General features: G+C 37.3%; 1 protein-coding gene across 1 annotated transcript in view; it reads left to right on the top strand.

The window, feature by feature from the left end:
* The first annotated feature begins 3,141 nt into the window (after positions 1 to 3,141).
* LOC127654827 (raftlin-2-like) overlaps positions 3,142 to 13,067 on the top strand; it is a 33,468-nt gene continuing 23,542 nt past the window's right edge. Inside the window, exon 1 of the mRNA XM_052142286.1 lies at positions 3,142 to 3,617. Within this exon, the coding sequence (XP_051998246.1) occupies positions 3,479 to 3,617 (139 nt within the window). The 5' untranslated portion in view covers positions 3,142 to 3,478. The remainder of the gene's footprint in view (positions 3,618 to 13,067) is intronic.

Genomic DNA, 13,067 nt, shown 5'->3' with positions numbered 1-13,067 from the left:
GGAAAAGGAATGTGTTGCACTCATGTCCTAGGGTTTTCAATGTCTAGTCTTAAAATGGTATTATTGACTGTTCATGAGGCCTTCATCTTCTTGAAGAAAAAAGGAGAAGACCCAGTTTACATATCACTGAATGTGCTTTATTAGAATGATCAGTCAGAGCGATCTTAATCTGGTGCCTTTAGGCTTTACAATATACTGTACTATGCAGTTGTGCATCTTTACTGTACTTTGAAAAATGGAATAAGATTCGTACAAATCCATTACGAAATCAAAAACAAAAAAGTGCCAGTTCATCCTTTAAAGTATATCAAAATGTGAAACAAAGGATGTTTAGAACTCTTAAAACCAGAAAGCTCGAAAGATGAATAGGATTTATAGAGTAGACTCGGGATTATGTGTCAGTGAGCGACGGATGTAGGTCAGTTTAATTTCAAAGGAATAGATGTGGGATTAGAATAGAGAGTAATTTGTATGAGATGGAGATGCCAGTACACATTTTGGAATGAAAGAATGATGTCCTGGCTTATATGAGGTGAAATGAGAAGTGAATTCACAAATATTAAACAAAAGATGAATTTGTGTTTCACATTTCTATTTCAGAGAAGGTTTATTAAGTGGAGGGATTTGTGTCAGAATATGTTAGTTGGCTTGCATGGACCTTTTTGACACTGTATATTTGTTTCCTTCCTATGCTAAAGAAGGCTTGATCGAGTTTCCTTCCCTGTATCCTCTGGGAGTGGTCCCAGAATGACAGTGGTTTCTGGTCTAGGACCCAGACTTGGTTTATTCGTCAAGTTATTTCTGAACATTGGACTAAGAGGCACATGGGCAGCCAGACTGTCTAGATTGAGACTTGCATGATGAATAAAGTTTGCAAATACATCCCATCCGAAACAGACAGCATACAGTAAGAGGTCCTGATAGGATGTTAATTTCTATGAAAGATTAACAAAAACTCTTCATCCTATTTTCCTGAACTCTTTCTCTTAAACACTTAATCCTTCAGTGCATTAGTTGCCGGTTGTATTGCAAGGAAACCACGGCTGCATAATCTAAATAGAATTACAGGGTTGTTGACACAAAGATGTTTTTTGATGGATCAATTCCGAATACTATGGAAACTAATCCATAATCATAACTATTGTGCTGTATAAGGCAAGTACCAACATAATAAAGCAACACACAAAGCCATTAAAACTAGCTACTTTCAAAATAAATTTTGATTATTTTTGTTTAGCGTGGTGTGATAGCCAGTAGGTGGGCATTGTTTTCAGCTGTAAGTTTGACAGGTGGTAACAGTAGCAAGATTGTTTGGTAGTTTAATGTTTTTTCGCTTTGGCCTTGCTGAGTCTGACTCACACAGCAGTGTAAAAATAGGCACATAATAAAAACAATAGGGATTTGAGTTGTGACTCTGAGCTTTCATCTGCTCCCCCCGTTTAGAGGCCTCATTCCTTCCTTCTCTCTCTCTCTCTCTCTCTCTCTCACTCTCTTTTGTTCTGTTCTGTAACAAAATGCTCTTATCGTTTAAGTTAGACTGAAGATAAGAATCAAGTTGGGAGCACTGTTTTTTACCTTCTCAGAAAGCTACCATGATCTCTCAGGTAAATATGTCTTAGTTTTTTTTAGGTGAATGTGCTTGTGCTCCCATCATGTGCTACTTATAACACACACAAACAAGATCCAGATGTTGTTGCAGCTATCAGTGCTGTAAATACCCCCTCAACATTTTATTACTCCTACCAGCACACAGAATGGCCCACGTATTACACAAGATCCCTAAAGTCTCTTGATTCAAATATTTGCCATCAAACAAACAGAATTATTAAAGCCATGAACATAAAAATGGGATGGTACTTTAAAAGAAATCTATGACTGATTACTTACTGTGCTGCTGGTCTTAGGGACTAGGGAGGTATAACAGATGAACAAGTGGTTAGTAAATTAAATATTTAAAAACATTGCTCTTTAAAAAATATATTCTTACTCACAGCATACATATAATTTTCCCTCATGGTTTTCTGTGGTAAACGAACTTAGCTTACCGCTTAGTTTGAACAGATGTTTCAAGTGCATCAGTCTTCACTTAAAGTGGTTTCAAGTCACTTTATAGTATTTCCATCCCTGTTTTACATTGTCAAAGTGCCAGAAAGTGGCCTAAATGTCTATCTTTGATTCATTGCTGAATTCAGTGCAAAACAGACACAGAAAAGGAGACAGGAATTCTGTGCCAGTTATTGTGTTTTAAGATTATTAATATGAGTCCTGAATGAAGAAAGAAAAAATTATGGTCATCATAATCATGGACTGTGCAAAAAAGTGTATAATAACCAGGCTAAAATAAATAGTTTAAAATGAGGAGACAAATATAGGTAAGCCATTTATATGAACTTCCTCAAAAACCTTCAACACTGTGTCTGTGTTGAACTATAAATATTCCTGTGTTTGTTTTGAGTGAAAAGTTTAGACCCACCACAACAACACTACTGAACTAATGGTGTGAATTGGGGGCAAGAATATCTGGCTGTTTGAAAAATAGCAGATGAGGGGTGTATTCTGACAGCTGTTTTGAAAACATTGTTTATTTTTTATATTAAATTTGGTGGTGTTGCTGGAATTACTTCAACTTTAATAAATAAATTTTAACAAAATACTCTGTCAAAGCCACAAATGCCTAACAAAGTGATCTCCAGTTAGAATTCTATTGTGTCAGTTCAATGAGATGTTTTGCATAGGTTTCATGTTTTTTTTTTTTTGTTGTTGTTTTTTACAATGTATGGGCCTTGTGGGAAGCTACATTAGTTAGATTGGATTAGATAGTCAGACTATCTTTATTTAAATTTTCTTAAATAAAGAAAACTCAAATAAACTTTTTACGTTTTTTAAGACTAATTATTTGTATTTATTTATTTTATTTTTTTCATATTGATTTTAGAGAAACTTTACAACACCACAACAGTCTTATGCTGTACATTTATGCCCACCCAGGGGTTAAATTTGAATTGGTGAGAGGTTGAACCCTAACAATTGAATCCCTGTGCCCACCCCTTCCCCTCATTAATATGCAAGCCACTCCCCACCGCCCCCTAGATCCTCGTCACGCCCACTCGTTACATTTAACACGCTGCAAGCCCACGACAACTTTTGCTTTATAATTTTGCGGCCACTTGGCGAAACTGAATAAAATTATAATTTCTCAGAGATTTTTATGAAACCTTTATTGGTTTATTTACTTAAGAATTAATAACTTTGGAAGATTTATGTTCTTTCAGTCTCATAAACTCCTCGCAGCTGGACTGTGTGATCGTTCCATGCTTATTTAGGCTTAAGCTGTTTTCCTAAAGGGGATCGGACACAGTCACATCATCCTCATTCTGGTGCCACTCCCAAACGATTAAGCTGTTGGAATATGGAGCAATCCAACTGAACACTGGAATGGGAATCCTCTCTGTGTGTGGCCTTGCGTGTACTCACTATTATGGGATGCGGACTACGGAAACTGGAGGACCCGGAGGACAGCAGCCCGGGGAAAATTTACTCTACTTTAAAGAGACCACAGGTCGAGACCAAAACAGACTCCGTATACGAGTATGTGCTACTGGACTTCAGTTTGGAAGGTACAGATCAGTGCAGACAATAAAAGTTTTGCTATAATGTGGAGCTTCCATTACAAAATGTACCATAGTAACCTAGTTTCCAGTAATCTACCATAGTTACTAGTTATCGTTACATAAAAACTATAACGCTGTCATGAACCAGGTTACTGAACGATTTTGCCTGCATTTTACAAAGTTTTAAGGTGATCAATATTTGTAACTGGAGCATTTTGGAGGAACCTTATTTTTAAAGGAATATCCCGGGTTAAGCTCAATCGACAGCATTTTTGTCATAATTACTTTTAGTGGTAATAAATATTTCGACTTGCCCGAATTATTTAAATAAGAAATCTTGGTTACTCTTACAAATTGGGCCAATCTGCAAACGACGAAAGACTCACTGTTTCAAAAGTATAGCAAGACATAAACAATATGTGTGTTAACATAATTTTTCTGATAAAATCGCTTACTAACCTTTTCTGTGTAAAGTTATAGCCAATTTTACAACTTCGTTGCCATGATGATGTAATGACGATTTAAACAACTTTACAGTTCAAATAATACATGAGTTTTAACCGATTAATTAATGTTGGTGCTTCCATTGTAAGTGTCACGGTTACTTAAATGTTAGCTTTTTTTTTTTTTTTTTTTTTTTTTTTTTAAAGAAAAGGAGGGACCAGTCGAAATTTATTTTTGTGGTAATCAACATTATGCCTCAAATCCTGTCGATTGAGCTTCTCTTGTATTGAGCCCGGAATATTCATTTTAAGGTTAACGAGAATAAAGAAATGAATTGGTTAATTCGGCATGGTAGTTGAATTCAGTCTGCGACTAGTTTTGGCTTCCGTCCTGTATTTCATGAATGCGCTTTGTCCATAGGCTGTGTCTCAAACACATAGAGAGCTGCCTACCAAGACCGCAAATTGGCTGGAATTGCCCCATGATGCCCAAAAAAGCTGCACGTGCCTATGATGCCTAAAATGCTTTCTTAGAAGGCAGATCAGGAGGTTTTGGGATTGTGTCATATTGCAAGCTTGTGGCACAGTCTGGCATGTGTGGGGTGAATGAGATTGTTAAAGCATTTTACCCAGCAACAGCACAGGAGCTTCACGTGTGGAAATGGGTCAAGAAGGTTTTCCCTCTCCATTAACTGGTGGATGGTGTCAAAGACTGGCAGAAGCACGGGATAAAAACCGCACCCCCGCGTCTGCTCCACGAAATGACATTCACCCACATCCCCTCTGTGCAACAGTTTCCAATCTTCGAAAATTAAAAGTGATAGTCAAGATGAATATGTACAGTGCATGCCGAAAGTGTTCAGACCCCTTGTTTTTTTTTTTTGTTTTTCTTCACGTTTTGTAATGTTGCTGCCTTATGCTAAAATGGTTTAATTTTGATTTCACCTCAATTTACAATCCATACCCCATAATGACAAAGCAAAACCCAGATTTTTGATAACTTTGCAAATGTATTAAAAAGAAAAAAACTGAAATATCACATTGACAATTATACAGACCCTTTGCTATGATACTTGAAATTTAGCTCAGATCCATCTGAATTTTCTGGATCATCTTTGAGATGTTTTTACTCTTTGATTGGAGTCCACCGGTGGCAAATTCAGTTGATTTGGAAAGGTACACACCTGTCTATAAAAGTTTTCACAGCTGGTCCAGATTGCACAGGACCTCGGACTGGGCCAAAGGTTCATCTTCCAATAGGACAATGACCCCAAGCACACAGACAAGACAAGGCAAGCGTGGCTTAGGGACAACCTTGTGAATGTACTTAATTGGCCCAGCCAGAGCCTGGACTTGAACCCAATCGGCAATCTATGGAGAGACCTGAAAATTGCTGTCCACCGACGGTCCCCATCCAACCTGACAGATCCCCAAATTTAGGTGTGCAAAGCTTGTCACAACATACCCAAAAAGACTTGAGAGTGTAATTGTTGCCAAAGGTGCTTCAACTAAGTACTGAGTTCAGGGTCTGAATACTTATGTCAATGGGATATTTAAGTTTTTCCTTTTTATTGCTTTTAAATTTGTATCCCCTTTTCTGCCCAATTCCCACTTCTTAGTAGGTCCTTGTGGTGGCTTGGTTACTCCCCTCAATCCAGGTGGTGGAGGACAAGTCTCAGTTGCCTTCGCTTCTGAGACTGTCAATCCACGCATCTTATCATGCGGGTCGCTGTTCATGACACTGCAGAGACTTGCAGTATGGGAGTCCCCTGCTACTCTCCTCGATCCACTCGCAACTTGCCACATGCCCCATTGAGAACGAGAACTCCTAATAGCAACCACAGTCCATGTGACACTACCCTCACTAGCAACCGAGTCAATTTGGTTGCTTGGGAGACCTTACTGGAGTCACTCAGCACACCCTGGATTCGAACTTGCGACTCGAGGGGTGGTAGTCCGCATCAATACTCTCTGAGCTACCCAGGCCTCATCAGTTTTTTGTTGTTGTTGTTTTTTTTAATACATTTGCCAAGATATCAAAAATATGTTTTTTTCTTTGTCATTATAGGTTATGAAAAGTTGATTGATGTGGGGGAAAAAATTAGTTTTAAAGCATATTAGTATAACGCAACATAACAAAATGTGAAAAAAATTGGAGGGGTCTGAATGCTTTCCGGATGCAATGTATAGTGACCCGTGCGGCCCAGATACGACTTATTTTGAATGTAGTGTAGTGGTCGATCGATATGGGTTTGTCAATGGCAGATGTTGACCTCTAGAGAGCAAGGTAGCTGATATATAATGATGATTCAAAATTGTTGAAATTAAACTAATACACAGTGTTCACTGCGAATTCACAAAAATAATTAAAAACATTATGTTTCTGTATGAATCTTATGGTGGAAGTGTTTGTTTGTTTGTTTTTTTCCTGTTGGCATGGTTGGGTAATTTCTGAGGATTTTACTTGCCCTGCCAACATTTTCACTGGATCCACCACAAAAATATTATACATTTTTATTTTTGGCAATATTGTTATATGTGCATAATTAGTGTTGGGTGTAATCAAATACAAAGTAATTAGTAACTGTAATCTAATTTTATCAAAGTAGTGTAATGCATCACATTTTAAATTCTTGTAATCAGGTTATTTACTGAATTTCAATTAATATAATCATTTTATGTATATTATAGGGTTATGCTTATTTCTGATATATTATTTGGAATACATGAATTATGGCACCATAATGAGTCATTGAGAAGGAGAAATGAAATGTGTTAGTTGTGTGTTACAATTAACTAAGTAATATAGATGCTATTTTGAGTTCGTTGAGTTGAAAAGTGTTTTAGAAAGTAACTTTAATTGTAATTAGTAGTATGATTTACTTTTTCAATAAAGTAATGGTAAAATAATCTGATTACAATTTTAGAGAAACAGTTTGTAGTGGATTTATTTATTTTTAAGAAATAGCCATTGTTTTGTAAACTTATTTATTTAACAAACAAAATTGTAAAAAAAATAAGATTTTACCATATACAGTAGAAGTCAGAAATTTACATACACTTTGGATTAAGTTATTAACTCATTTTTTTTCAGCACGCCACATTTAATATTAGCAAAAAAGTTGTTTAGGACATCTACTTTGTGCATGACATGAGTAATTTTTCCAACAATTGTTTACAGACTGATTGTTTCACTTTTAATTGACTGTCACAATTCCAGTGGATCAGAAGTTTACATTCACTAAGTTAACTGTGCCTTTAAGCAGCTTGGAAAATTCCTGAAAATGATGTCAAGCCTTTAGACCAGTGGTTCCCAAACTATTTACAGCGACGTATCCCTTCAAACATTCAACATCCTTTCACGTACCCCCTATCTAACGCATAGATGCAATTCACACAAGGTCGTTTGAAAATATGTCAGTTTAACACCATTATCGTTTGTAAAACAACTCCCTTACATTAAACGTTATATTTTTACATGTTATATTAATCATATACCTACTGAATAAATGGCTTACTGATTGAGATGGGAATGCTAGATATGATATAACTGCATAATTTGAAAACTCCCCCCTTGTCGTGTTGCGTATGCAAGAATGGCTTTCGGTTCTGTGCATGGAATTGTGCATCATTGCAGGTACGGCATTGCCAGCCCAATTCGAGTATTGCGGGCAAGTATCTGTGCAATTGCGCAGTCAGCTCAAGGTTTTTATGTCACCTTTGACACTGTTAGCAAGGTTGAGCTCATTTGTTGAAAAAACGTCATACAACAATGTAAAAACGGGTCTCTGCCGTACGAGCAAATGTGATTGAAAACTACTGCGTGTGAATATGGAAATTTACTCTGTGCTGCTAAATGTCTGACACCGGTCATCAACTTTTGAACTTACCATCAGAATCAAAACTCCCTATGCATCTAACCCGAAATACAAATTACGTTTTGAGCTGCAAAAATATTTTTCTGACCTTTATGACACAACCATTTTGGTGTTTCTACAATAGAGGGCACACAAAATAATTTTTGCCAGTGAGAAATACATGAACTGGATTTGAATGTTTTTTTTAGACTGTGATGAAATGGAAAGAACTGTAAATCTCAGAATGTTATTCGCATACCTCCATAGTCACCTCACGTACCCCCAGGGGTACGCATCCCCCAGTTTGGGTAACACTGCTTTAGACAATTAGTCAATTTGCTTCTGATAGGAGGTGTACTGAATTGGAGGTGTACCAGTGGATGTATTTTAAGGACTGATGCTTCAAACTCTTCTGCCTCTTTGCTTGACATCATGGGAAAATCAGCCAAGAACTCAGAAAAAAATTGTGGACCTCCACAAGTCTGGTTCATCATTGGAAGCAATTTCCAAATGCCTGAAGGTACCACATTCATCTGTACAAACAATAGTACACAAGTATATCATCAGACCATGCAGCCATCATACCGTTCTGGAAGGAGACATTCTTCCTCCTAGAGATGAACGTAGTTTGGTGTGATAACTGCAAATCAATCATAAAACAACAAAAGACCTTGTGAAGATGCTGGGGGAAACAGGTAGACCAGTGTATATATATCCACGGTTTATAATTTTCAACCTATTCTTACTGATGCTTCCAAGACTCAAAAGTAATTCTCTCAATTTCGATAAAATCTTGTCTGTTTGTCAGCTAGCTAATGTTAGTCTTTATGAAAAATTTTAAATCGAAAGAATTTGCAACAACGTTTCATCACAGAAAGCCAAATGTGTATACAAGGGCATAAAAACTTCCAATATATGCCAATAGTTGGTGTTCACTCTTTAACAGAGAACACATTTTATAAGCTACAGAGGACTGAGGGTTTTTTCTGTCAAAAGCTGGACTTTGCAATGATACAATATTAGTGTAGATATGTGGAGTATGCAGGTAGGGTTTTGGAATGCAAAGCAATTTTACAGTTTGTGTGTATCCACCTGCCCATGCATTTGGATGTAGTTAATCTTCCAAAACTTTCAACCAACTTGGAATCCATCATCATGGATTATACAAGCTCCACACCTTAGTAAGAGACAAAACATTTTTTGGATGGCTTCAGTCAGTACTGTACTTTTTCCCTTGAACAAAAACACTGGAGGCGTGGAGGTAGAAGTCAATTGCCTTGTCAGTTTACCCCTTGTTCCAGCCTTTAATTCGTGAGCACACCTGCTGTACAGATTCCTAAAGCGACTGATTCTGACATGGCTAAAGGGAGCGTTCAAATTATTTAGACATATGTGCACCATGTCACATGCTGCATTGCTTGTTGCTGTTTCTGCATATAAAAAAGAACCTGTGGAAACTCCACTTCTGCTTTATGTCTATGAGTGAGATATGAGATGATGTGGCCCATACCTTTGGACTTTGCATTTGGGTTCTCCTTTGCAGCCACATGTGTGGAAACCACTGCATGACATGTAATGTACCTGTTTCTAAAGTAGTATGATGCATGTTTGAAACACTACAAGGTTTTCTTTAACATTTTAGAGGGGGGGGGGTGTTCAGTTAAATTTGCCAAAGTGTGTGTGTGTGTGTGTGTGTGTGTGTGTGTATTGTGTACATAGACATTATCGCTAGGTGTAGTTATCAAAGAATTGACAATGCGTGTAAGCCCAACTGAAATTTTACATTTAAGTAGATCCCAGCTTGTCCTGTTTTGTCTTGCATCTCATGTTGGGACAGGCACTTACCGGTAACTTGTTTCTTGGGCTCAAATGTAGAACAGACAAGTTTGTTTGACGAAACCACAAGAAGTTTGCAATGCAAGTTTAGAATGTTCATAACTTGGGTGTTGAGAAGATCAAAGATTGGGTGTGTTCAAGGTGTGTGGCTGTCTTGGATACTCTCTATATGCCATATGAATGAAAAAACATGAATCGTTTTTATTTTATATATGAACCTATGTTGACCCTAAGATCCTAAAGAGACAGACAAGCAAGTCATAAATCTATATCTGAACTGCAATCTCTAACTATATATAAATGACTGAGCCTATGGATGCAAAGACGGCTTGATGCTTAATTTGGCCATTTGGTTGTAGAATGCCAGATGTTCCTGTGCTGCAGATTTACAAAGAGTGGCCTTAATCTCTGCCTTGGATCAGTGTCACTGCTGTTGGGTCGAAAAACAGGGATTGGCTTCATTAATGGCTCCAGCTGACCTTAGATCAGCATTTGAGAGTGGCATTTACCAATGGCCATGTCTGTTAAGGGACTAACTCATGGTTAAACATATACAGTGGCAAGAAATGTATGTGAACCCTTTTGAATTAGCTGGTTTTCTGCATCATTTGGTGATAAAATGTGATCTAATCTTAAAGTCACAACTATAGACAAACCACAATGTGCTTTAGCTAACAACAAACAAACAATTATGATCTTATGTCTTTATTGAACACATCCCTTTTAAACATTCACAGTCCTGTGGAAAAGTAAGTGAACCCTTTTTAAAAATAAATAAATTGGCTGATCCTCCTCTGGCAGCTGTAACCTTAACCAAATGTTTCTGGTAGCTGTGGATTAGACCTGCACAACTTTCAGAAGACATTTTGGATCACTCTTCCTCAGAGCTGCTTAAGCTCGGCCATATTATTAGGATGTCTGGTGTGAACGGCTCTCTTGAGGTCATTCCACAGGATCTCTTTTGGGTTAGGGTCTGGTCTCTTACCGGGCCACTAAAAGGTGGATTTATATATACATGAGTGATCCAGCGTGTTATTGAATGACGCAATATTTGAGAGCTACTCGCGAACAACATCTCAGAAGTAGATGCTCAAAAGTTCGGTTCACTTATAATATGCTTTTTCTTTCTTTTTTTTGCCAGAATTTGAATAAGAAGCGAATTAAATTACTGTGAACTTGCCTACAATCAGACACACTTGCAGGACTTCCTGGATAGTTCAGAATGGCAAAATAAGTGTTAGGGTTTAAAAGTTAAAGGTGCACAATTGAGATATATTACTATTATAATATATTATTTGTTTACAAATTATAATGTTTAAGTTCAGTGGGTTCCAAAAAATAACCGTGTAAATGAATAGTGAGCTGATATCTTACAACTGAATTGAACAAAAAAGATCTGAATCCTTTAAATTCCAGATACAAGTTGAAAACATTTAGCAAAAAAAAAAAAAAAACTGCTTTTCCACTGATGACTTATACTGGAATTACTGTAAATTTTGCTGCTACATTATCCAGTATACTAGTTAATAAAGTGTTTCTTAATAAGCTGTACATTTATATTGAAAAAATGGGCAGTTCGAGGTTTATGTTTCTTTTACATATTAAAGAGCACACCCAGTTAGTTCCACACAATATTGTAAGGATATTCTAAACTGATTGTTGAACTACTGGTATCGGATCGTGATCAGTATCGGCTGATACTGAGATTTTCAGTATCGGAATCCGATCGGAAGAGATCTGCAAACTCAATGTTTGAGAGCTTTTTAGAAGTCAGAGTAGCTCTAAACCACACCTTAAATCTTGTTTCATTAATGAGATGCCAGGTTTACCAATTCCTGATTCTAGCCTAGGGGGATACACTTTTAATGTTTGAATGATATATTCAATATATTAAAGAACAATATAAATGTGTCGTCATTTAAAACAGATTGTTTGTTCATTATAGTAACAGATGAAGATTAAACCAGATTTAAGACAAATTTATTCATAAATGCAGGTAATTCCAAAGTGTTCGCATACTTTTTCTTGCCACTGTGTGACTATCTTTCCTCTGTGGAAAGTAAAAGATGTTTTGTCTAGTCTGATGATTGATGCCATGAAACTTGACTGTATTCTGTTCCAGTTGGGAGCTATTCAATAAACCAGGGTGCTTACATTGGGTCAGTAGACCTTGTCTATTGAATAATCCAGTAACTCCATGTGGGTTATGTTGAGTGTGGTATAATCTCATTCCCTGTTAATCTCATTCTGGTGTGTTGGTAGGTTTATGTGGATTAAAGTGATTTACACATTACATTTTCAGGAAAAATGCCAGGAATCTGCCACTCCAGGTAAAATAGTTTAATCTTGATCGACCAATCAGGTTTACTCAACCTTGTGATTTTTGATGGGTGAATCTCACTAAAACATGTCTGGATCATATTTCACCCCAAAATAAAAGAATTGGAAGCAATATTTTCTATAAAGAAAATGAAGCCCATGTTTAGGGCCACTGGAATTATGGTAATGTGTGAAAAATATCAATTTCTGGCTGCACACTATGATTGTATTTAAAAAAATGTTTTAAGCATACAGTTGTTCAACATCAGCATCAATACAATTCTGTGCAGCAAATAGACTCCGCAAAAAATAAACGTCTCTCTTTCAGGACATTGTATTTTAAAGAGAATTTTATAAAAATCCAAATAACTTTACAGATCTTTATTGTAAAGTGTTTAAACAAAGTTTTCCATGCTTGTTCAATGAACCATAAACAATTAATGAACATGCACCTGTGGAACGACCGTTAAGACACTATTAGCTTACAGATGTAGGCAATTAAGGTCAGAGTTATAAAAACTTAGGACACTAAAGAGGGCTTTCTACTGACTCTGAAAACACCAAAAGAAAGATGCCCAGGGTCTCTGCTCATCTGCGTGAATGTGCCATAGTCATGCTGCATAGAGGCATGAGGACTGCAGATGTGGCCAGGGCAATACCTTGCAATGTCCGTACTTTGAGACGCCTAAGACAGCGCTACAGCGAGACAGGAAGGACAACTGTCCTCGCAGTGGCAGACGTGTAACAACACCTGCAAATGATCTGTACATCCGAATATCGCACCTGCGGGACAGGTACTTTATGGCAACAACAACTGCCCGAGTTACACCAGGAACGCTTATCAGTCCCTCCATCAGTGCTCAGACTGTCCGCAATAGGCTGAGAGAGGCTGGACTGAGGGCTTGTGTAGGCCTGTTGTAAGGGAGGTCCTTACCAGACATCACCGGCAACAATGTCGCCTATGGGCACAAATCCACCTTCACTGGAACTTCACAGGACTG

Source organism: Xyrauchen texanus, chromosome 14 (assembly GCF_025860055.1).
Source record: "Xyrauchen texanus isolate HMW12.3.18 chromosome 14, RBS_HiC_50CHRs, whole genome shotgun sequence".
NCBI classification, from domain to species: domain Eukaryota; kingdom Metazoa; phylum Chordata; class Actinopteri; order Cypriniformes; family Catostomidae; genus Xyrauchen; species Xyrauchen texanus.
Note: the sequence above shows the minus strand (reverse complement) of the source record. Positions and strands in the feature narration are given on the sequence as shown.